Raw genomic sequence first — 26593 nt, 5'->3', positions numbered from 1 at the left:
CATTGCAGTATTATCCTCTTTAGGGCCAATGATCCGAAATGGGAATTTTTCAACTGGCGGACAAGCACTGCAGCATTGCCCTCATCAGGGCTGGTGATCCGACATTGGAATCGTTCAACAGGTGAACAAGCATTGCAGCATCGTCCTCATCAGGGCTGTTGATCCGAAATGGGAATTTTTCAATTGGCGGACAAGCACTGCAGCATCATCCTCTTCAGGACTGATGATCCGACATGGGAATTGTTCAACTGGTGACAAGCATTGCTGCATCGTCCTCATCAGGGCCAGTGATCCGACATTGAAATCGTTCAACTGATGAACAGTCATTGCAGCATCGTCCTCATCAGAGCTGATGATCTGACATTGTAATCGTCCAACTGGCGAACAATCATTGCAGTATCATCCTCTTTAGGGCCAGTGATCCGAAATGGGAATTTTTCAACTGGCGGACAAGCACTGCAGCATTGCCCTCATCAGGGCTGGTGATCCGACATTGGAATCGTTCAACAGGTGAACAAGCATTGCAGCATCGTCCTCATCAGGGCTGTTGATCTGAAATGGGAATTTTTATACTGGCGGACAAGCACTGCAGCATCATCCTCTTCTGGACTGATGATCCAACATGGGAATTGTTCAACTAGTGACAAGCATGGCAGCATCGCCCTCATCAGGGCCAGTGATCCGACATTGAAATCGTTCAACTGTTGAACAGTTATTGCAGCATCGTCCTCATCAGGGCTGATGATCTGATATTGTAATCGTCCAACTGGCGGAAAAAGATTTGCAGCATCCTCCTCTTTAGGGCCGATGATCTGAAATGGGAATTTTTCAACTGGCATAGAGCACTGCAGCATCGTTCTCATCAGGGCCGATGATCTGACATTGGAATCGTTCAACAGGTGAACAAGCATTGCAGCATCGTCCTCATCAGGGCTGATGATCCGATATCGTAATCGTTCAACTGGTGAATAGTCATTGCAGCATCGTCCTCATCAGGGCTGATGATCCAACATCGTAATCGTCCAACTGGTGACAAGCATTGCAGCATCATCCTCTTTAGGGCCGATGATCCGAAATGGGAATTTTTCAACTGGCGCACGAGCACTGCAGCATTGTCCTCATCAGGGCCGATGATCTGACATTGGAATCGTTCAACAGGTGAACAAGCATTGCAGCATCGTCCTCATCAGGGCCGATGATCCGATATCGTAATCGTTCAACTGGTGAACAGTCATTGCAGCATCGTCCTCATCAGGGCTGATGATCCAACATCGTAATCGTCCAACTGGTGACAAGCATTGCAGCATCATCCTCTTTAGGGCCGATGATCCGAAATGGGAATTTTTCAACTGGCGCACGAGCACTGCAGCATTGTCCTCATCAGGGCCGATGATCTGACATTGGAATCGTTCAACAGATGAACAAGCATTGCAGCATCTTCCTCATCAGGGCCGATGATCCCACATGGGAATTGTTCAACTGGTGGCAAAAATTGCAGCATCTTCCTCATCAGTGCCGATGACCCGACATCAGAATTGTTCAACTGTCAAAAAAGCATTGCAGCATCATCCTCTTCAGGACCGATGATCCGACATGGAAATTGTTTAACTAGTGAACACAGCTATGAAAGTAAAGCGAGAAAGAGTTCAAGAGCAACATGTTAACTTGGTTCCACTCAATGGTGGGTTCTGTGCCAATATTAATACACACATTAGCTGACTATGTGAGGGTCCCTGTGTATGCAGGGATATCTGTTAGTAGTTTCTTGTTCAAATCTGAGGAAACTGTACATAACCACATTAGGATTAAAATAGCTTGTAGCGCCCAAGGGCATCAAACACTTCTGTAAGTTGTTACCTTTAAAAAGTAAGAACAAATGAAATGGATACAGAGCTTGATTGTCAAAGTGTTGGTTTCTGTCACTTTAAAACATCAAAGGTACCCCAAGAGTCACTGCAGTGACAATACTCGGTTCATTTGACTTTTTTGTGCGGTATGGATCAATCTTTACTCTGATCGGCCTTTATCGTATTTTATAGTCTTAAAATTCTTTATTCTAGATTTACTTTAGCTTCATGTGATGTCTTGGAATGTCAGCATCATTAAAGACTTTCCTTCTTAGTGTCCCTCACTGAAGACAGATTACTGGTCTAACCAAAGGATGGAAAGTCTGTAAGGTCATAGTGCTTGGCAGTGTTCCACCACAACCGACCTCTGGGGGCACAGCTAAATGAGATGACAAACTCCTTGAAATAGCTTTTTCCACTTCTTCTGTGTGGAGCATTAGGACTCCTGATTATTATTTTTTTTTGGGCAGAGTTTTATATAGCGCGAACTAGACCCGAACCGAATCGGGTATCAGAGCGCTTTACATAGCACCAGTTACGTTACATTAGGACACACATTCATTTTTGTTAGGCACTGGGAGATTAAGTGATTTGCCCAGAATCACAGGAAGTTTGGCGTTCTTACCGAGACTCAAAACCAGTTTCTCCAGGTCCGATCTCGAGCGTCCTAGCCGTTAGGCCAACTTAACTTTTGTGGACTGCCCACCCCCTATTGGTAGGCCATGTTCATGTCACACAGGAAGGCAAGCAAACCCAGTCAATTTTTGACCTTACTCGACTTCATCTGAGAGATGTAGCCTGACTCGTCATTGGACCCAAGGCGAGGGCACACCCTTGCCATGTGGGTGTTCTAATGAGAAAAACAGCAAACAGTGGCAAAGCCAATAGGTCTTGCCTTTGAGAACTTTTGGCTATGCCAATCCTTTTGTTTATGCTAGTAAACAAAAAGAAAAAACCTTGTATGTGAACATTTTAGAGTATAATTTTATAGAAAGGACAACCGTAGCAATTAATTTATCCTTGGAAAATTTCATTCAAAACCAACTTTTAGAAATAGTTCATACATTTATACATAGATTCAATACACATACACAGAATAGGAGTGTAAATAATAAATAATTCTTATGTATAGGACATACATTTACAAAAGACATAAAGTGAATACAAAAAATTATATGTATATATAAAAATGATTTGTGCCAATACTTTCTTTTTGTGGGAATGGACAATGACATGTGTTTTCTTAAAAAATCATTTTTAATAAAACTAAGTCCCGGTATACAACCTTTACAACGCAACTTTTACAACGCACTACCATTACAACAAAACTTTTACAACGCAACATCCATTACAACGCATGCATTTACAACACAGTCATTACAACGCACGACACTACAACGAACACCACTACAACGCATACCATTACAACGCATAGCATTACAACACATAGTACCCTTACACTATCCAACACTTACCCTACTGTTGCACCCCCTGGAGTTAGAATAGTAATTTTTACCCCTACACTATCCAACACTTACCTTACATGCAATGCAATGTAATGCGTTGTAATGGTATGCGTTGTAAATGTAGTATGCGTTGTAGTGGAATGCGTTGTAAAGTTAGGTTCAAAGAATTTGTTGTAATGGCATGCGTTGTAATGGTGTGCGTTGTAATGGATGTTGCGGTGTAAAAAATGCATTGTAAAGGTAGGCGGTGTAAAAGTATGCGTTGTAACGTCATACATCCCTAAGCCCCAGTTCATAATTTTGGGAAAAACAAGTACATGTAGATAATTTGTAAAAATTGCCTGTCTTCGCTTCAGAATAAGGAAGACAACAGGGGTAATTGGCTGCGTGATTCAGGAGAGCACTTCATTGTCCGGTGGGGTTTTTCAAAATGGCTCCCCATTGTTCCTTATTGTCATCTATTGTCCCTGGTAGACGGGCCGACGCATTTCAACCCGGAATGATTAGAGACTTTCCTGAGGAGAATGAACTAGCCTGGCCTATGGCAAAAGAAACTGAATGAGTGACAATATCTGATAATCTAAAAAGGAAAGACAAGTGCTCCACCCCAGAGTGCATTGAAAACATTTTTTGTTCATACCTTACTTGTGGACAAAGTGTCTAAGGCCTATTGAATAATGAGAAATTATTCATCATAAATTAATCTCAATGCAGTAATTGGGATATTTTCTACAGACAGTTGGAGACATCCAAATGCTTAAAATCCTACCACAATGAATGAAAGTACACTGAGATAGAAAGATCAGGATCCTAAGGACTGAAAACATTTTTGGTCAGTAATTTATCCAAACACAGTAACTGCAATGTTGTTTGCAGAAAAGGGGTATTTGGAGTGGATTGAAAGCCTCCCTAGGTGAATGGATCCCTCGGAGAAAGCTTTAATCCTAAGCCCCCTTGCACAATAGTCAACAATTCAATATGTCGATGTTTCGACCCCCAATAATATCTTCACAGGGGTCTTCATCAGGTCAAACTGATACAAATATACCGGTATGGACGTCTGTTCCCTCAAATATGTTCTATTTAGCCAGGGGAGCTTAGGCTTAAAGCTCTCCCAGAGGGACTGAAGTTTTTCTTATTGCAAATTTACTGCCCATGTTCCCAGGAACACAAGGTTGCCTCATAACTGGTTTCACATTACCTCGGTGAAGGAGCAGATATGTTAAAGGAGTCTCGGGTGTCGGATGCCAGGGGCTGGAAGCAGTACATTGGTGATTCTTTAAGTCTTTAGGAGAACAAGTTGCGTGCTCAGGCTCTTCAGTGGTGATTGTGAGCGCTGCTAGAGTGAAGTATATTTGTTTAACTTAGGGGGTGACAATGTAACAAGGGAATGCTGGGAATGTGGACCTGGGTGTGGTAGAGGTTACGTGGTGAGAAAGGGCCAATGGAACAGTAATCAATATCAAAAAGAAATGGGAAATGTAGTTAGTTGAAAGCCATGCTACAGTGTAGTAATTGGAAACTTGTGTCAACATTAAAGATTGTGCATTTAATATTGAGGAGTGAAGATAAGAGCAGAAAATAGCAAGATTTGTAAAGAAATACTAGACAGACGAAAAATCAGGGAGATTCAAAGCCCAACAAGAGCAAGCAGAGCCCTGAAAATCAGAGGTTCTGTATTTCTGATAGTTTGTTTAGACCTGTTAAAACAGAGTTAAATCACAAGTTTAAACCCTTTTTTTAATGTAATATGGCTTCAAAATCACACCGTCTGGGATTTGGAGTGATTTTGTGAAGCACAGTCCATCTTCTCATCTAGGCTTCTATAGCAGTCTCATAGGTTGTTTTTCCCAAAGAGTGAAACGATAAAAAATGATTTAGAATACGAACTGTCTAGAAAGAACCTATTTAGCGATGGTTGGTAATTGAGCCCTGAAGAATGTATCTTTGTTGTTAAATTTCCTAGTGGTTCTTGGACGCTGTATCTTCCTATGGTTTGCACAAAAAAATATACCTTTAGAAAAATAGGTGTCTACAGCCCAAAAATTGACGCAACAGAAAAATAGGTTTGCCAAATGTCAGCCACTGTGAACATCAGCCACTGTGAACATTGTGAAAGAAGGCATGCTGACCTCTGATTAAACAGTGCTGCAGAGGAATATATGACTTTACAACGCAAACAATTACAAGGCATGCTTTTACCACATTGTGTTTACATCGCAGCTACCATTACATCGCATGATTTTACAATGCATACCATTACAACGCATAATACTTTTAGGGAAACAATAGGGTAAGTGTTGGATAGTGTAGGGGTACAAATTACTATTCCCACTCCAGTGAGTGCAACAGTAGGTAAAGTGTTGGATCGCGTATGGGTAAAAATTACTATTCCCATCTACCCCCAAACCCATACCCATCCTAAAACAAAAGAATCTTCATTACTTACCTTATTATGCATTGTAATGGCATTCGTTGTAATTGCATGTGTTGTAAAGGCATGCGTTGTAGTGATATGCGTTGTAATGGCATGCTTTGTAATGGTATGTGATATAAAGGCAGTTGCGTTGTAAAAGTTGCGTGGTAAAAGCAGTGCGATGTAATGATGTATCCCGCTGCAGAGGAAATGACTCACTTAGTAGCAGGAGGTATCTGACTCCATGGCTTTGTCCCACATATTTCTCTCCTCATGTCCAGCAAAAAATTCTGGACCTGCCCTTCTCTGAGTCTTCTCTTTTTGGCACACGTGCAGATGATGAATGGGTTGTTTCTATACCTCTTCTAATGGACTGCATAAACTCTTAAATCTCCTAGGGGTTCCTGAAAGCTTTGTCTTACTGTGTGTTCCTCATAAGCCTCTTCTACGTGGTCCCCTTCAACTCCTTAATCTTTTGGTGATTTTTTAAACTGCGCTTCCTATGACTGCTTCTAGACTTTTAAATCTGTTGGTTTTAGAAGCTGCGTCTTCCTGTTGGTGGCACCTACACCACTTCTAGTTGGAGCTTATTGATTCCAATTGCTTAGATATCATTTTGCGGATGGCTTGTAACCTCTTCCTTTTGTTGGTTTTGTCTCCACCAGTACCAGCTTGACCCTAAATGGCTTGAAAACTATCTCTGCTGTGGATTATGTGTAAGTCACTTCTACATGTACACATTTGAATCTTAAATCTCCTCCTGGTTTTTGGAGTCTGCATCTTCCTCTTTCATGACAACTGCAACATGATGGTGTGATGCCGACTGGATATCATATACACATTTAATGCTCCACACTCTATGAAGACGAGAACCACAAGAGATTTGGTTTGAAGTTAAACAATCTCCTTGTAAAAGGGCAAAACTGGATGACTTTTGAGATGATGGCAGGGTTATCTGATTAATATTCACCTGTGCACTAGGGATGAGCTTCTTAGTCTCCCAATTCCTGAGGAAGGTGAGCTGGTTCAACAGGCCTAGAGCTCATAAGGTGACATTCGTGACCATAATACAGTCATAAGCCCAACTTCTGTCTTCTTATCCTTTCCTCTTTAGTGAGAGGTTGGTATATCCCACTTTTAAGGGTTCATCTTCAGGCTCAGAAGACATGGAAGCAGTTGTGAACGGTGGAGGTTTATAGGTGGATTTCATGAGGATTGCTTCCTATGTGTCGAACACCGTTCCTGGAGCCGACTATCAATTTGAAGGGCCTGTTGGATGAGATCCTGAAGGGTAGGTAGTCTAGAAACCCTTGTGAGTTCCTCCTTTACACCCTTGCGAAGAAGGATGAAGAGAGTAGAGGGAGTCCAATCAATTTCTGTGGCCTAGTTTTTGAACTTAGAGATATAAGAATGGAGGCCCAAAGAACCTTGAGAAAGCTCCAAGATCTCTTCTTTTTTTTTTTTTTATCTGTTTATTGAAGTAAGAGGTTCGATGCACTTCATGTCGCTTACAGACAGAAAAAAAAGGAAAACATATACAGTGCATATGCCTACATCCATAAATGGCCGGCTACCCGCACTCAAAATCAAAATCTTTGGCATTAGTTTTACACGGCCCATCAGCCGACATCCAGCGGACCGGCGGCGTAATGTCTGATAGCACCCACATGTATATCAGTGCTGTATTCGCCCACTTATAAATCAGTAATCTTACATTTTCAAAGTTTTTTTATTGTTTAGTACCTTAACTGAAACAAACCAAACAGTGTAGTCCCCAACTTTTAGTTCTCCTTCTGCTATAATCTCTCTGCGTCACAGCATCCTCCCTCCTCAGTGCCATTATTACAGAACTTGTTCGCTCCGAGTTGTCATTGTCGTACCTGCAGGTCACTCTATCTCCGTCTCCGATCCAGAACCACCATGTGCCAGTAAATACACCCGTAAGTACCCCCAATAATCTTTGGGCCTAGAGCCACCTGGCAGCTCTTCCTCATACGTTGCGAGTGTGTCTCGACAATACACCATATCCTTCATCCAGTTCTTCACCTCAGGGGCCCTTCTGCCATTCCAGTGCATAGACACCCTTCTCTTAGCCAGTAAAAGCGCTATAGCACAAAATTTGCGTTTCAATGCTCTAAGTTGCGGGATAATGCCCAACAAACAGATTTTCGCATCACACAGCATAGAGGTCCCTAGCATCTCGTTCAAAACCTGCACGACGCATTCCCAAAAACCCGCCACTTTGCGGCAGTGCCACGCTAGATGCATGAAGTCCGCATCTTCTTGTTTACACCTACAGCATTGTGAATCGTCCCGCAAACCATATTTATGTAATCTCTGAGGCGTGTGGTACACCTGATGCAAATACTTGTAGTGTATTATTTTCAAGTTCCCGTTAGGAGTCAACATACCAGTGAGCGCACAGGAGGAATCCCATTCCAAGTCAGTGAGAGGTTCTGCCAGCCCAGCGCTCCATCTGTCCCTAGCCTTGTGTGTATTCGCCCCCACCGCCTCTTGTACATTTGCATACAGTTTGGATACTAGATGAGACGCCGTCGGTGTAGTTAGGAGTAGTTGAAGGGGCGCGAGTGTGGGAGGTTCCTCCGGATGTGTCGGGTAGTGTTCCCTAAGCGCTCTTTGTAGTCTATAGTAGTTGAAACTAAACAATGGAGACGGGTTTGTGATGTATTGTAGCTTGTCCAGTGTTAGGAAGACCCCACCATCGTATAGGTCCCCAAGAGTGTCTAGTCCCGCCCGCTTGAACAGATCCATGCCGACCTGCTCCTGCGTTACCGAAAGAGCTGGGTGATGTGCCAGAGGAAGTGTCGGTGCATATAGTGGTAAGCTGTTTGTTGCCTTGCCTATCAGCCGCCATGCCTCAGCAGTGGTATTAACCGGATTAATGTCACGTTCATGTAGTTTAGTGCGTTTATGCGTCAGTATATTGGCTAGTGGGATTGGGTCAGTGTCACCCGCCTCTACGGCCACATGTGTCAAGAAGGGCACCTCGTGGTACCAGAAATGCGCGTATTGCGCTTGCGCGCATAAATAATATAAGTAGAAGTCCGGCACCTTGAAGCCCCCCTTAGTATATGGCAGCGTCATGGTACGTAATTCCATTCTCGCTTGTTTCCCCGCCCACAACAAATTGAGGACCAGTGTGTTAATATTACGGAATACGACTGCAGGCGGTTTGATTGGGATATTATTAAATAAGTACAGGAACTTCGGTAGAAGCACCATTTTTACAATTGCCGCCCTGTCTGCCAATGATAGGGGAAGTCTGTTCCATCGCTTAACTTTGTCTTCTAGCGATGATATGGTCCGCCCGTAATTCGTCCTTATCACCAATTCCGGGTCTCTGTGGAACCATATACCTAAATATTTCGTGGGTTCCTCCTGCCATTTTAAAGGATAGTCTAATTTGGACGGGCAGGTGCTGTCTGTTAAAGATAGAACAAGGGATTTATCCCAGTTAATCTGCAACCCGGATTGTAGGCCAAACTTAATGTACTCTCTCAGGAGTGGATTAAGGTGTTGTTCAGGATTCTTAACATAGAGCACCATGTCGTCTGCGTACAGCGAGATATGTATGGGTCTGGAGGGCATTTGAATCGCTGAATAGTGGTGATGCTGCCGGATCTTACATGCCAGCGGCTCTAGCACCAACGCGAATAGCATCGGCGAGAGCGGGCACCCTTGTCGAGTACCTCTGCATATTGGAATGGGTTCTGATATGTACCTGTTCACTCTGATGCGTGCTGTTAAGTTTGAATATAACATCGCTATCCAACCCAGAAAGATCCGCGGAAACCCCATACGCACCAGTACTGCGTGGATAAAGGGCCAGCCGATTGTGTCAAATGCTTTAGCTGCGTCCAGTAATACAGCCACCGCCTTCGTTTCCGGTGTTAGATAATGGGCCAATGCGAACAATGTACGAGTGTTATGTGTAGTCGCCCTGTCGGGGATAAAACCAGATTGGTCTGGCCTGATTAGCAAAGGCATAAGGGGCTTTAACCTGTCCGCTAGCAGACTAGCTATGATTTTAGTGTCCACATTCAATAAGGAAAGAGGGCGGTATGAGTCACATTTATCTACCTCTTTACCTGGTTTCAACAACGCGACGAGCAGTGCTTCCCTCATAGACGCTGGTAGCGTCTGAGCTTCATGCGCCGCCCCGTACAGCTGCACCAAGTATGGTGCGAGTGTATCAGCGTACTTTTTATAGAATTCCGTGGCAAAGCCGTCCGGCCCAGGTGCTTTGTTATTTGGTAATCTCCTAATGGTATCAGCCACTTCCTCCACTGTAACTGGGCGTTCTAGATATTTCCTGTGCCCGTCAGCGAGCCATGCCAGCTCTATATCTTCCATGTAGTGTAGTAAATCATCCTGTGTTGGTGATGGACGCGCCGTGTAAAGTGTCTCGTAAGTATTCATAAATTCTGTTAACCACTTGGCTGCTAAGGTACTCCCTCTTCTTCCCATTGACTTTCCATTGAAATCAATGGAAACTCCATGACGAGTTACCCTTGTCATTAGCACTGAAGGGGTTAATATCCCTTTGGTGTCTGTGATCACCTCCCCTGTGTCTGTGCTAATGGACGTTATGTTTTGTGGGGCTCTACCTGCGCATATCTTTGCGGCCAATTCCCTTCCAGGCCTACCTCCTTCCCCATATCTCCTTGCTGTCGCTCGCTTTGACACATACTTCAGTTCGTCCGTTGCGAACTCATTGTATTCAGTTAGTAGCGCTTTAATTTCCCCCAAAACAGCAGCGTCTCCCGTCTGGGTATAGGTTTGCTCCAAGGTTTGTATAGCTGTTTCCCGTGTGTGTAGTTGTCGTCTTATATCTTTGAGGATGCCTGAGGTGGTGCTGATACAGATCCCCCGTATCGTGGCCTTAAAGGCCTCCCATAGCAGACCAGGGTCCTCAGTAGTCGGGGCGTTGAGATCGAAGTAATCTACTATCGCCTTGTGAATGGTATCAACATATATGGGGTCTTGCAGTGCAGCCGCGTTGAAATGCCAAGTAAAAGGTGGTGGGTCGTAATATGGTATAGCGATGTCTAATAGTACTGGACCATGATCCGAAAGTGTTCGTGGTAGGTGAGTCATGTCCCTAACCCATGAGAGTACCTCCTGCGTGCCCAGCCAGTAGTCTAGCCTAGACCAACTATTGTTTGCTGCATTTATATGTGTCGCTATAGTCGTTACTGGGTTGCGTGTCCTCCATAAATCTACCATGTGTAGGTCTTCCATGGCGTCTCGCAGCATTAACCGCGCTTTGCCGTGTTGTTCCAGTGTATGCGTTGCCCTGTCCAGAGTATCCTGTAGGGTAACATTGAAATCCCCACCCCACATTACGTGAGTTGTCTGCATGTCGACGATAGTGTGCCACACCTGTCTGAAAAATTCCGGGTCATCCACATTAGGCCCGTACGTGTTTACTAATAGTATCTTCTGCCGCCTTACCACTCCAGCTATTATAACGCTCCTCCCTTCTGTGTCTCTGTGTATGCTTGTGATCTCAAAACCTGTTCCCTTTCTGATCAATATGCTCACCCCTCTAGAGTATGACGAGAAGCTCGAGTTGGTGACAGACTCAGCCCATTTAGCGCCTAGTGTGGAAGCACCGTCTCGTGCTAAGTGCGTTTCCTGTAAAAACACAATGCTAACTTGTACCCTGTCAAAGTAAGCAAAGAGTCGCCTGATCTTTTTCGGGTCGCCTAGTCCCCTTACATTCCACGTTAGAAATTTGAGCGTGTTAGTACCTGCCATGGGTGTGTACTTGGATATCAATGGTGTGCACCTTGCATTTATATCGCTGCCTGTACAGTGCGTACTGATGGAAACATTTTACAGTGACCGAAATCGATGGTGGTATGCGTTGTACATAGACATCTCTCGCATCATAATACACAACTAAGGAGTTCGCCATGCTTCTCAGACACAGAAATTGCAGTTTGAAATATTCAGAAAGTCCCACCCTCCCCCCACCCACTTTAGCCCCCGAACTTTGCCAAAGCCATCCCTGAACAACCTTTAACTGTAATGTCAAACTCTTAGTGGGGTACACCCACTTGGGGGTGTCACCAGGTTCACACGTCACCATCCACATAGTGGACGTGGACGGTCGCAAGTCCACGCTGTAATGTAATATACGTGCTCTAGTTCCCCCAACCCCTCACCTCCTCCAGCATAAGCAGGGCCGCCGAAGTGGTATGATGCCAGTTCACCAATGTCCCCACTATTAGTTACATCTGTGTAGCCACTAGGCTGAGCCGTGGTATGGATAATGTGTCTCCTGTCAGTTGAGCTATGCAAGCCATACTTTTTGCCAGGGTGTCAGGCACTAGGCCGTGACCACGTATTCTTCATAGCTGAGTAACAAAAAAACCCCTATGCCCTCTTCTTTATTGATACTCACAGTCATGTTGACTCTGCCGCGGCACATCCCCATCAAGGTCCATACTTACAGTGAGTTCGTAAGTGCCACGCCAGGTCATCATCCGCTACAGTTATAAATGCCGAGGCGTGCTAGAGCGTTCGCCCACGGTTGCAGTGTCCATCGCCTGCGCCGCACAGGTGGGCATCGAAATTCAGTACAGCACGCCCACAGTTTGGGTCAGTCATTCCACATCGCTCGTGGCTTCACTCCGATCATGTTGCTTGCGTCGTTTCAGTTGTTGCCGAACGTATTCCTGCGCCGCCTGTACCGTTGGTAGTATGACCGGTTTCCCGCCAGTGAAGATTTTGAGTTTCGCCGGGTATAGCATTGCATATTCTTGACCGAGTTCTCTCAGCTTCTTTTTAACTGGAGCGAATTCCTTCCGAGCCAGTTGCACCGCCATGGTATGGTCTGGATAGAACTCCAGCGTGTTACCTTGATGAGTGACCTTGCCCATTTCTCTGGCCAGCCTAAGTATCGTGTCGCGGTCCCGGTAGTTGAGTAAGCGGGCTATGACCATGCGTGGGGTGGCTCCAGATTTTGGCACAGGCGCAAGTGAACGGTGTGCCCGTTCAACCAGGAACACGGAAGACAGTTTCTCAGAACCAAATACCTCTTTCACCAATGATTCTATATATGTCTCCATCTTCCCTGTGTTTGTGGATTCCGGCAAGCCCGAAATCCGGACGTTGTTGCGCCTGGACCTGGCTTCCTGGTCCTCCACCTTGGCGCGCAGGCTTTCCACTGTCTTTTCTAGGCCTCCGCAGGACCTGGACATGGCTTGATGATCATCCTCCACCTGCGAGATTCGTTGTTCGGCTTCTGTTATGCGCCCGTCGTGCTGTTCAATTTTCGCCGCCATGTTGTCCACTCTTTGCACCACGTTGTCCAGTTTTCCATTCATTTCCTGCAGGCTCTTCTGGATCGCCCTTAGCACCGATTCCATGCCCGTGGCGCCCGATTGTTCCTGGCCCCCTTCCGCCTCGGGGTCTGTCGTGGTTATTTTATCCTGCTTCCGCGCTTCAAATTGGAGCTTAGTTTGTTGTCTGTCTGGTTTCCCCATGTCAATATGCTGCTTCGGCGTAGTTTGTGCCGATGACGATCTGGGGCTGCTAGCCGTTGTCCCGCTGGCCGCGGAGTTGACGCGGTGTGTATTTGCTGCAGCCCCCCACCGAGCTTTACGTGCAGTCATTAGCCGGCCACGTGTGTTGTAAATATGGCCGATCGTCTACGTGCAGGGCCGTCTTCTCGGGGCTCCAAGCGGCGCCGTTATAGTGGCCTTAATGCGTTGGGCAGCCTCCCCTCAGATCTGGTGAGCAGACTTGACGTGCGTGGCAGATTTATGGGGTCCGTTCCTCATATATGCATGCTCCATGCACACCCCTCACCTCCTGAGCATTGTGCAGTCTGCCTTATGACTCTCGCTGGGGCACTGGTATTATGTCGCAGTCACTCAGTGCGGCACTCGGCGCTATGGGCAGCAGCGTCTGAGAGCCTCTCCTCTCCTCCAACTCACCACGCCGCAGTCGTTCGCCAGTGCAGCACGGAGACCTCCGTTCCTTCCGGCGGTGATTCGCAAGCGTTGTCCCCTGCCAGTCCTTTGCGTTCCACCGGCGCCGCCATTTTGCTGTCGGTGGAACGCACCGCCGCACACTCCAGTCACCGGTCCAGCGCCACTCTTGAACACCACATTGCCCCTGACGCTGGTCTGCCTTCTCGGGTCTTGCGATGTCGGGGGTGATCCTCGTCCGAATCCGCCAGGCTACTACACAATCGCCGGGTTACCGGTCACCGTGGGCGGCCATTTTGTGGTGTGGACGATCGGCATCCGCTAATTCGACCTGGCCAGGCTCGTCCTGCCCATATTCCGCTTCAGTTATATGGGACAATGACGGCGTCCATTTCCGATGTCCAGAACGCTGTCCGTCGCCACTGGAGCTGGGGATCCAAGGGGTTAAAGGCCGCCAAACATGCGACCGTCCGGCGGAGCTGACTCGCTAGCCAGCCATTCCGCAGTGCGCCCTCTAGCGCCCCCCCCTCCAAGATCTCTTCTTGAGAAGAAAAGTTGCTTCTTTGTTGTCAAATACCATTTAAATTCAGCAAGGATGGCCAAAAGATTGTCCAAGAGAGGACTAGCATCTTAAACTAAGGGCATTGCCCAGGCCTGGGCATTTCAAACAATGTTACTCACTATATACCCCACCTTGGACCTGTCAGTAGCATAACTGTGGGTTTTAAAAGTGAAGTAGACCTGACAGGTATCAAGAAAGGCTTTTAGTTTCCTCAGAGCTCCATTGAATTTCATCTCAGCCAAGCCTGCAATGGGAGGATCCAGTGAGCTTTGTTGTAAGGTGGTTAATGATTGGCGAAGTGAAGCATTCTTCGAAGTTAGGTTCTGAACTTTTAGCTTGAGGTTATTTACCGCTGCTAGTAACTCTTGCACCTGGGTTGTTTCAAGAGCTTGATCCATATCTGTTGTAAGTGGGTGTTGCAACCTCTCTAGGTCTGCTTTTCTGGATTACATTTTCAGGGTCTTCTTCATTCAGAGATAAGGCCATTTACTTCCAGAGGCAGTATCAGACGCAAGATTGAAATAAGATGTCCAAAACTGCTCCAGAATATAACCCAGCAGGAAGAAGGAAAAGCGAAGACCAGAAAAACCTTCCAGCTGACCAGGCCTAACAACGAGGAGACTAACAAAGAGTATGCAGTTGGAACCGGAGAGATAAGGAGTCCAAAGAGTCCATGGAGCCAGCAGTGATTCAGGAACAATTGCAGCACAACTGAACCGAACAATGCAACTTCTTTTATAAAAAAGAAACAGGAAGTGACCCATTTCAAAATATGGGTTTGGACTGGGAAGAAAAAAAAACATTAACATAAAATGTTTAATAAACATAAGATAGGTAATCATGAGAAAAATATATTGGGTGATGGTCCTGAAAATGCATTCTGTGCCCTGCATGCGGCGTAAGTCAAAAGCCAGCATGCAGGAATTTGCCCCTGAATCCTTTGAGTAGTTGGGAAACTGGACACATGCAGTAGAAATAAAATGCCAGTGAGCAACGAAGCATCCTTGCCAAGGAAAAAATGACCTGTGACACGAAGCTGCTCGGGAACGCACCACTGCATTTCCCACAAAGGTAAGGAGGAACTCCTTACATGATGTGACCTAGAATAAAAAGTGCTAACATGTCAGGGACCCAGGGTTATAAATTATAGTATTGCTCAAACAAATGTATTTACTGGGCAGGAAACTCAAGATAGGAAAACAGTTAGCAACCGCATTTTTAAGAAGTTATTTTTAAAAGAAAGAAAAAGTGCAGCAGAATCCATACAAGCATTGTCACTGTAGATCCGTAACACTAGGATGCTCAGGCAGGGTGCTAGGGTCCGTGGGGTAGCTATTTTAGCCAAAGGTAGTGGGCTTGTGTTTAGTCGATCTAAAGCTGACAAATTTGGCCGCTGGGCAGTCACCGAATGTCAATATGGAAGTGGGCAAAAGTTTACACTGTGTGCAATATATGGAAGCAGTACTGATGATCCGACGGTCTTTGATGAGATCTCAAATGAACTTATGCACTGGCCACTTCCCTTAATGATTTGCGGGGATTTTAACATTAACCTTCCTAATGACTGATCTCTAAAAGAGGACTGGCAATATGCTGGCCGTAAACCTTTTAAAAAAGTTTTTAGTGCCTTGAAGACTATGGGGGTCACCATCCTGTGGTAAATAAATAAATTACCGGTACTATTTTTCTATGCATTAAATGAAAAGGATAGCTCAATAAATGAGAGGCAGAGTCCATGGTATCTGAGTCATACGGGCTTTAATTAAGTGGCTCGAGCCAATGGACATCGTGTTCCATCACCTACTAAGGTTCAGGAAGGGATATTCAACATTTCATTAACATCATACAATATATATAGTAGAACTGTACAGTTGCATTGAATACAGTAGGCGTAACAAGTGAAAAAGAGGAAGATAAGAACATATGGGCGTGAAAGAAGGCGTGCACAGGGCGTGCACGGAGGTGTGTGATGTAGACGTCACAGAAGTGTCATAAGTGGGTGGACACATGGAGGGGGCTTCATGGGCAGCTGGAACCTTTAACCTACTGGTGCGCGCAAAACGAGTCATGACGTGTAACTGGGGAGAGCTGGGGGGCGCTGACTCCTAGCACTAGTAGAGGAGACTGAAGTCTGGGATGTCAGAACGACCTGTACCTATAGCGTATCTGATATCTTGTGTTTGGAGAACATGTTGCTTGATTCTAAAAGTCATCAGGGCAAAAGCTACTTGTCACTAAAGGCTAGTGTATGCATATATTTCTTTATGTATTGCGCGGGCCATGGATCTTCTATGGATATTAATTCAGTAATTTACTTGCATGGAGACAGAAAGACTGGACTGTAGACGGATATGTTTATACTGTTCGTTAGCTAGGAATGTGAAGCCGGGGAGCTGAACAGATAACTGTAGGCATAACATATTCTTGGCAGGCAGGCCAGGCCTAGCCGGGCACCGCGTTGACTGGCAGGAAGTAAGTGAAGGGTCAGGGATGCGGGCGGGGCTGCTTCTCTCGGAGCATTTCAGGAGGCTTGAGGCCTGGATCTCGTGTCCGGGCCCTGTGGGGCCTTAGGAACGGGTGCATCTCGATGATTTAACGTGCACTATGTAAAGACGTTGGCAACATAGGCCTAAAAGGCTAATTCACGTTGCTTTCACGGAGGACTGGATAACTGACATACTAACGTTGGACGCAACTGTAAATGCGTCTTTATTTTCGGCCATGGAGGGAACATGCATAGAAATCATGCATATATATATTACATGTTGGGGAACACGTAGGGACACATAGCAGGGCAAAATTCAATTTTCCTCATTCCCTCCTTGTTCCCTACGTTCCCTTCAGGAAACATCAATATTCATGAGGCCATCTATCTGTTCATACAGCATCATTTGCTCGTCTTTTTTCATTTGGGTATGGGATCGTGGACGTGGAATACAAGCTGTAGCGCACAAGCCGCAAATCGCTGGGCCACATTGCAAACAGAGACAACAACTGAATATGATCATTACTACTACTCCCAGGAATGATAGTACTCTCCATCCCCATGCAGATATTACACTCCAGAGCCAGTCGGACCAAGTCCAGGTGCCTGGATTCTGGTGTAGCTGATGAGCTATTTTATGAAGTCTAGTTATTGCTGAATACACAGACGGTGCGTTATTAGGAATAAAAACGCAACAACTAGATCCGATGACTCTACAAGCTCCGCCCCTGTCGGCCAGGATGACGTCAAGGACAAGGCGGTTCTGAAGAACAACAAATCTCATAGCAGACTGCTCTTCTGTTAAGTTACCTAGGGCGGAAGTAGTCTCATTCACTACTGCTGCAAGGGTTCTGGTTAACCTGCGTATTAATTTACTATTCTGGACAGGACCTATGAAGAAAAAGAAACCTTTATTGAAATCCGTATACTGTTCCAATGCAGTTTCAGTCTGATCAACAATTGGGGACTCAATCTCCCTTCTATGTCTGACGTGTACTAGATGGGTATTTCGGTGATAATCGGATGGGGCTAGGAAAACTGGTGGCAGTAGGAATGCAATATAACATGTTCCATCCCAATCTAGGGGCAAACGTACATAAGCGGTCTGACCACATATAAAATAGGAATGACGTGAGGTTTTGAAAGTAGACTTCCCATTGTCACTGTACTCGACCCCAGTAGTACAATCACTGTGTCCTAGGTGTACCGAACCATTCTTTCTAACACATAATTCGCCTTTCACTGGTAGAACTGTTATAGAAGGCAAGTCTGAATTAGTCTCGGACTGAATATTCAAAACCATGAGGTTAGAGGAAAAATTACCTAGATCATATACTTCATTTTCTAGATCTATCCCTGTCCTATGGGAAAGACCGTCCTTGTCTGGGAAACAGGTTTCATTCATAACTGTATTCAGAAGGGACTTATCGTCTAAAGATGACGTCAATGTAAACCATGCTCCACACGAACCATTGTGTGAAAACGGATAGGGAAAGAGTGGCAGAGCTCCCTTCACTGTCTGGTAAGGTGGGAGCCGACCAAATACCCAGCAATTAGTGGCATTGCTGGTCTGATGCGAATAGTGTAACATGCGAATAAAAGTATTGTTGCGCATTGCAAGTCGATAGGATAACTCGTGAGGGGGTAGTTCACTAAATGTGTGCTCTACTGTATCATTAGAGGAAAGGTGTACATGTGAATCGAGAGGAGGAAAAAATACATGTAATATACAACTTATACATGTGATCGTAAGACTCAGAATAAACATAAACAATAATGTAACGATGCATCTGCTTCGGAGATTTTTACAATATTTCATTTTCTTGAAGTTTCGTCTATCTCTCTTACTATGTGGGTCTATCCATACATATCAGAAACCTGTCTAACCGCTTCACCCGAGGGGGACTTAAACAATTAAACGCTGTCTGATTTACTAGACCTCAATTTGATTTTATACTCCTGCTGCGGAGTTTTCTCTAACAGGGGAAGTTTAGAGTCAGTATCGGGGCAGTCCTTGAAAAAAGTCTTTGGACACGGTCCATGGAAACGCTTGATATGACTGGAATGGAGCCAGCCCTTTCTTCCTTCTAGCTTTACGGCGGTCCTTGTGGTCATCAGAACGAGTTTTGGCTCCTTCCAGCGGGGCTCCAGAGGGCTTGAGCGATCAAAATTCCGAACCAGAACTAGATCTCCTGGAACGACCTCGTGCGGTTTCACCTGGGTGTTGTCCGGGAAGGCAGCCGCGACCTGTGAACGACAAGAGAGTAGTGCAGACATCAAGGAAGCTAGGTAATCTGTCAGCATATTACTGTCAACATCGGTGATTTTACGAGGCATAGGTGTACCCCACATGTTCGGGGGACGACCAAAAACTACTTCATATGGTGACAAACCAGATCTGGAGTGAGCCACCATTCTCATATAGAAGAGGGCAACCGGCAGGGCTACCATCCAATCTACACCTTTTTCTGCACAGACCTTCGCTAATCGTATTTTCAGAGTTTGATTGTGTCGCTCGACGAGGCCAGCTGCCTCGGGGTGTCGTACGCAGTGGAATTTCCACTGGTACCCTAACAGAAGTGATACCTGTTTCATGAGTTCGGACGAGAATGGCTGTCCATTATCTGAATACACGACACGGGGCAAACCATATCGAGGGAAAAACTCACAAACCAGCTGCTTGGCAGTGGTCACGGCAGTATAATCTGAGACTGGATATGCTTCTGTCCATCTGGACAGAGCGCATACAACTACAAGGACATACTTGAATCCTCGACATCGATCCATCTGGATATAATCCATCTGGAGGACTTCAAAAGGGTGGTCAGGAGGATGAAATCCACCTTGTTCCACGGGAACACCTTTACCTGGATTGAACTGACAACAGATCATGCAGGTGCGCACTTTCTGCTTCGCTGCTGCTCGTAAATGCTTGTTAAACCAGAGGTTCTGGATGCTGTCTAACATGGCTTTTTCTCCTAAGTGTGCTGGACTATGTGCTGTATTAATAATGACTTGAACCATAGAATCGGGGAGAAACCATGTGGTTTTTCCCTTCGTCAACCATCCCTGATCTGTTTGGACCCCTCCTTGTTCAGTCCATTTCTTGATTTCGTCTGGAGTAGCATGTGTCTGTATGTCTAGTACATCTTGTGTGGGATCCTTGACTGTCATGCAAGTCGTCAGGACTGGAACGTCTGTCTTTGTCGTGTCAGCTGGAATGTCTGGAGTCTGAGTGGTGAGCTTGACTGTTCGATCTGCCAGGTCGTTACCCTGGGAAATGGTGTCAGTGACTCTCGTATGTGCTTTGCACTTCATGATGGCTATAGCTGTAGGTAAATGTATTGCTTCTAACAGAGCTTGAATGAGGGGGCCATGCTGAATCTTGGCTCCATGAGAGGTCATAAAACCTCTTTCTTGCCAAAGGACTCCAAAGTCGTGAACGACTCCGAATGCATAACATGAATCTGTATATATGTTTACTTTCAGGTTCTTGGCTCGTATGCAGGCTTGGGTCAGAGCGATGAGCTCTGCTGCTTGGGCAGACAGGGTGTCAATACGATGTGTTTCTATAACTTCAGTTTCAGTAGTCACTGCATATGCTGCCACTAACTCTCCTGTACTTGTTCTCATACATGAACCATCCACATAAAGTGTCAGGTCCGGGTCAGGTAATGCAATGTCCGTCAAGTCTTGTCTTGGCTTCGTCATGGTGTTAATAACTTCCACACAGTCATGTGTTGTAGGGTTTGAGGTAATCGAGGGTAACAGTTTAGCAGGATTTAATATGTTGCATCGTCTGATCTCTATGTGTGGCTGAAACAGTGTCAATTCATATCCTGTCAATCGTGCTATGGTCAAGTGCTGAGTCTGTGTTTTGTTTAAAAGAACTTCCACGGAGTGTGGAACCTGTACTGTCAGGGGGTGTCCTAACACTATGGAATCACTTTGTCTGATAGCTAAAGCTGTGGCTGCAACTGATTTGAGGCATGCAGGCAAAGCCTGGGCTACTGGATCCAATGTGCTAGAAAAATAAGCACAAGGCTTGTGTTGTCCTGCTTGATCTTGTGTGAGAACAGATAATGCTGTACCATCGCGTTCAGTGACAAAAAGTGTAAAAGGTTTACAGTAGTTTGGTGTCGCTAAAACAGGTGCTTGACATAAAGCTTTCTTTAATTCATTGAAAACAAGTGTATGTTCCTGGGTCCAAGGGAGGACAGTCGATGTCGCTGCCTCCTGTGTTGTCAACTGTATCAGTGGCTTGGCTAGATATGCGTACTGAGGGATCCATTGTCTGCAGTAAGAAGTGAGGCCGATAAAAGCTCGTACCTCCTTCTGTGTCTTGGGCTGTGGAAGATGTGCAATTAACTGAATACGGTCAGGTGTCAGCTGTCTACCCCTCTTGGACAGCAAGTGTCCAAGGTATACCACTTGCTGGACACAGAATTGCAGTTTCGAAGGGGATACCTTGTGCCCCATTTCTGCCAGAAAATACAAGACTGTCAGTGACGCACGTTCGCAGTCACGTTCTGTACGGGCAGTGATCAATAGGTCATCGACATACTGGAGCAGGGCAGTGTCAGTTGGCATGTGAATACTATCTAGTTGTCGTTTCAGTGCTTGACTGTAAATACTAGGACTTTCTGTGAACCCTTGAGGTGCACGTGTAAATTTATAGCTACGTCCATTTAAACAGAATCCGAAAAGGAACTGGCTGTCCGGATGGATGGGGACACTAAAGAAGGCGTTCTTGAGATCGATGACAGTAAAGAACGCTGCTTCGGAATCAATGGCAGTCAATAGGGAAGAGATGTCTGGAACCACTGGGTACTGGGGTATGATACATTTATTAAGTTCTCGAAGGTCAATCACTAGTCGATAAACTGGAGGTGCATTTGGGTCAGTACGTTTAAGAATCGGAATGATAGGAGAATTACATACATTGGAGTCAGTTTCTACAACCACTCCTTGAGCAATGAGCTCGTCAATAATTTTCGATAAGGCTGCTACAGCCTCAGGTGGCTACTTGTATTGTCGGATTCGCGGTAGTACAATTCCCTGTTTCAGGGTGACACGGTATGGTGTAATGTGCATACAACCTACATCAGTTGGACTTTGCGCCCATAAATGCTGTGGTACATTCAGTAATCTTGGATCAAAATCTCTTAACACATAATGTCCTTTAAAATCACGTAAAAACAGTCTCACTCCTTCCGGAGAACAACAAATCACTGCTCCTAGTTCTTTCAATGTTTTAATACCAAGTACGTTTTCTGGACATGATTTCGTAAGCAACAAGTCTGTAGTTCGGGACAATGGACCAACTTCTAGGGAAACTGGTTTCGATATTTCATTAACAATAGGCTTTCCTGAAAATCCCAGGGAAACATTTCTTGAGCCTGAGAGAGGGGCCCCTGGAACCTCGTCATGACTGATGGTAGTTCTACTTGCCCCTGTATCAATCAGAAATTTTCTGTCTTTCCCTAATACCTGACTGTGTACATAGGGACCCTCTTGATCTACAGGAACCTCGATAAGAGGCAAGCCAACCTCTCTCTCTAGGCTGTTTCATGAATACTGCTGATAATCTGGATAATCTGACTGTGCGTACTGGTACATCTGCTGTGTAACTTGTTGTGTGGCAGCTATAGGCTGCGGTACTGTTACTGTCTGTTGTGCGTTCTGTGGTGGTTGCGTATTTTGCGGAACATGTTCCTGTCTAGGAGGACGCGGTCTCTCTTTCGTCTTACCAGTAGCTATGTTGTGTTTCAGAACGGCACATTCGTTTATATAGTGACCTGGCTGTTTACAGTAATTGCATGTCCCTTTTACAGGAGCTGCAGAATGACTGGTCTGAGCCGTACCCCTCTTCTGACTATCCACTGGAACAGACTGTGCAACTAGTACTTTCATTTTTGTGTCTTTCATACGTCTCTTTTCGTGTTCTTGCTCTTCTCTGATTCGGTTCTGGTGGTACTGTAACATTTGTAACATTTGGGACGGGGTATTAGCTTGCCAGGTACTCTCAACTTTCAGTACTCGATTTTGAACTTGTGGTAAAGAATTCTCTACTAATTTGGTAACAAAAAGATGTGGATACGACTCACTACTTGTTTTCAAGCCGCTATTAATAATGAAACATTTCTCAAATCTGGAATAAAAATCACTAGTGTCTTCGTCTTGTTTCTGTTTACAGGCTGAGATGGCATCCCAGTCTTCCTTTTTCGTGGCTAGTAATCTTGGCAAACTTGTATTAACAACTTGGGCAATGCTTTGGCTTTTTCCCCGAGACCAGTACCACGAACTCGTGTTTTATCTTCGTCTTCTAATTCTGCCCAGTCAATCTTTTTCTCTCCCACCTCCCATTCTTTTTCTTTAAGTTTTTCATATATGCCCGCAGGCAACAGAACCTTTAACATTTTAATGATATCGGGATACGTGTATTCTCCCATGCGGAGCATGTCTTTTAATTCACGATGGAACCCTGCTGGATCTTTATCGTGACAGGGCACTAACTTTTTCATTTCCAGTAGTTCTATTTTCGTTAAAGGGGTGTAAACAAATACTCGTTCGAGCGCACCTCCCCCTGTCCGAACAGGATGGACTTCTCGCAAGGGATTCTGTCTGTCTATGTAAAATGTCTTCCTTACTGGGGGTGGAACAGGAACGAAATGTGGAGTCAGGAACGTTCTGTATTTGTGGCGTTGTTCTAAAATGACATTAATCAAATCGGTACCTAGGCCTTTCCATCTGTTTAGGAGTAACTCGTCCACTACATTATATAAGGGACCTGGGTCAGAATGCTGACTTTCGTACAGTGTAATGAGGTGCTGGATCATGTACATACCCACCAGTCGCTGTTCGTCTGGGGAAAGTTTCAGAAACGTCTGGGCCACTACTTCGTCTTTAAATGTGCTAGAATCACTAGTCCATTGAACTGCTGATCGGGCTAGTTCCTGTTCATGCATGGTACTAAGCTCACTGTAACCTATTCGTTGTTTCAAAACTCTATCGGTAGCTTGGAATAAATGCTCAAGAGAACACTGTTCTGGTACGGGAGGAAGAAAAGTTTTCTTACATTCCAGGCGTGTGTGTCTGTCAAAAGGTCTCGTCCTACCTACGTACGCTATTCTATCTGGGTTGTCTGTGTCTGCATCTTCGTCTGAAGTGTCATTCTCTTTCTCGGTTTCTCTCGTTGCTTTCTCCCTTTCATGTATGCCTAGAATTTCTTTACGAATCTTTCTATACATGGATTCTATACAACCTTGTTTACTGTGTTTTCCTTCTGCTATGTTGTCACTCCATTTTGTCAGGACTTTCATCTCGTCTTTGTTTTTACCAGGCTGGTCTTGTTCTCTTATTAAGCAATTTATCAAAAACTGCAAAATCATATTTTGAGTCTCGACTTTCCTGTGTGCCATAGCCTCGTGAATACTTTCTGGTCTTTCCCCTGTTCTGATGAAATGATATATTCTGTCTAAATGTTCCCTCATCTCTGGTATGATAGCCAAATAGCTTGCAACTCGTCGTAGGCGTATGGAATATAATATCATCTGATCTTCGCCTGGCACTGGGTCATATCTACAATCAGTAAGGTATTGTTTGAGGGCTGCGTATGTAGCCACTTTTGGCGTGCGCTGTAATGCTGCATCTCTTAGCGTCATTCGTTTTAGTTGAGGCGGGGTGATAGGGGTACCCCCCCCTGCTCCTCCTGAACTAGAATCGGCAACTAATACTGGATGTGCCGTTGCTGGTAATGTGACTGGTAAAGTAGGCAAGCGTAATGTGGGTTGGTCCTGGGTTACTGGCGGATTAAAAGGATTCCCGGGACCAGTGGCTGGAGGAACAGTAATTGCGTTATTAACAGGGTTGTGAGGTTGAACAGGCGGGGTAGGATTCGGATTTGTATATTCTGGGACAGTGTCGTCTAAATAGGAAGAAAGGAAAATTTCAGCTGCGGTCGGTTTATGACGTAGCTTAGTCGGGACCAATGGTGGCGGTAAATTACAGGGTGCTTCCGGGGTCGCCTTCGGCAGGCCCTCGGCAAGAAGGGGATACATGCCTTTAATAAGGGCATTTCTTTGTCTGTCTAACTGTTCTGCTCTAACTCGTTCACCTTCTTCTAGTAGTTCCCTTTCTTGGGCTTTTCCTGATGATTCCCTACTTAGTTCTGCTTTCCTGAATTCTTTTTCTGTTCTTTTATGCGATTCTTTACGCCACAATTCTATGGCATCTTTCTGAGATTGTCTGGCTTTCTTTTTCCATAATGCTTCCTCTACTCTCATGATGCACTCAGCATCCCAGGTTCCTGAAACAGGCCATCTATATTTCTCTTCCAGATGTTTGGTATAGTCTACCCATAAGTCTAAGTACAGTATGGCATCTAAGCCATGTTTATGATACATGAAATGTCCGGGACTGTCCCTAGGGGGGACAGGAACTGATTCTTCGAGTATCCCTTTTCTGGTTCCTATCTGACGTAACTTTGAAAACAGAGGCATATTTGAACGTACCTGAACTTGAACACAATGAACACAGTAAACACAGTAATGAAATAGCAAACAAATCATTCATACCACGACATCAAAACACATTAAAAACAGTTCGGACAGATACTACCTAGTACATTGGAAACATAATACTGGAAATCTCGAGAGACTATACTAGAAAACAGAATTACTAGAATTACTGGATGCACTGCTAAAACAGTACAGAACATACCGGTCTCATAAAGAGACACGTCATACCGTATCCACCTAGGTGAACACGTCGGACCGGATCTGTGTACCCAGACCCGTCTGGACCGGGCACAAATTAATGAACCCGTCTAGATGCGTTCCCAGCAATGGTACTCACCGGGAAGCAAAACTGAAGGCCTCGGAAACTGGACTGGACTGGACTACTACGACGTCTGGTTACTGCTACGCACTACGCATGTGCTTGGGCTTCGGAAACAGGTGGGCCTCCGGATACCTCGGACCTTGCTCTCTCGGCTTGGGCTCTGGTCGGGACTCTCCGCCTTCCTCACCGCCTCGTCTGGATGCTGGACCGCAGTCTCCGTCTCCTCCGTGGGCCTGAGGGAATTTAGCAGGAAAACCTGCAGGTGCGCAGAAGGGGTCCGTCACGGCTGTAGAAGGGGTCAGGGGGCCTGCGTTACATCGCCGGCGCGTGGGGAAGGGGACGTCCCTATTCGGGCGCCATTATGTGGTAAATAAATAAATTACCGGTACTATTTTTCTATGCATTAAATGAAAAGGATAGCTCAATAAATGAGAGGCAGAGTCCGTGGTATCTGAGTCATACAGGCTTTAATTAAGTGGCTCGAGCCAATGGACATCGTGTTCCATCACCTACTAAGGTTCAGGAAGGGTTATTCAACATTTCATTAACATCATACAATATATATATAGTAGAACTGTACAGTTGCATTGAATACAGTAGGCGTAACAAGTGAAAAAGAGGAAGATAAGAACATATGGGCGTGAAAGAAGGCGTGCACAGGGCGTGCACGGAGGTGTGTGATGTAGACGTCACAGAAGTGTCATAAGTGGGTGGACACATGGAGGGGGCTTCATGGGCAGCTGCAACCTTTAACCTACTGGTGCGCGCAAAACGAGTCATGACGTGTAACTGGGGAGAGCTGGGGGGCGCTGACTCCTAGCACTAGTAGAGGAGACTGAAGTCTGGGATGTCAGAACGACCTGTACCTATAGCGTATCTGATATCTTGTGTTTGGAGAACATGTTGCTTGATTCTAAAAGTCATCAGGGCAAAAGCTACTTGTCACTAAAGGCTAGTGTATGCATATATTTCTTTATGTATTGCGCGGGCCATGGATCTTCTATGGATATTAATT

The 26593-nt window shown here is 45.4% G+C and overlaps 1 protein-coding gene across 2 annotated transcripts in view; it reads left to right on the top strand.

Annotated features, from left to right (window-relative positions):
- CFL2 (cofilin 2) overlaps positions 1–26593 on the top strand; it is a 417537-nt gene that overhangs the window by 26338 nt on the left and 364606 nt on the right. Inside the window, exon 2 of one of the 2 annotated variants that reach the window (XM_078659381.1) lies at positions 6395–6445. The exons of the other annotated variant lie outside the window; for it this stretch is intronic. Coding sequence (XP_078515507.1) covers positions 6395–6445 — 51 coding nt within the window. The remainder of the gene's footprint in view (positions 1–6394; positions 6446–26593) is intronic. 2 annotated transcript variants of the gene reach the window in all.

This window comes from Lissotriton helveticus, chromosome 9, assembly GCF_964261635.1.
Source record: "Lissotriton helveticus chromosome 9, aLisHel1.1, whole genome shotgun sequence".
Lineage (NCBI taxonomy): Eukaryota > Metazoa > Chordata > Amphibia > Caudata > Salamandridae > Lissotriton > Lissotriton helveticus.
This window is presented reverse-complemented; position numbering and strand designations above follow the sequence as displayed.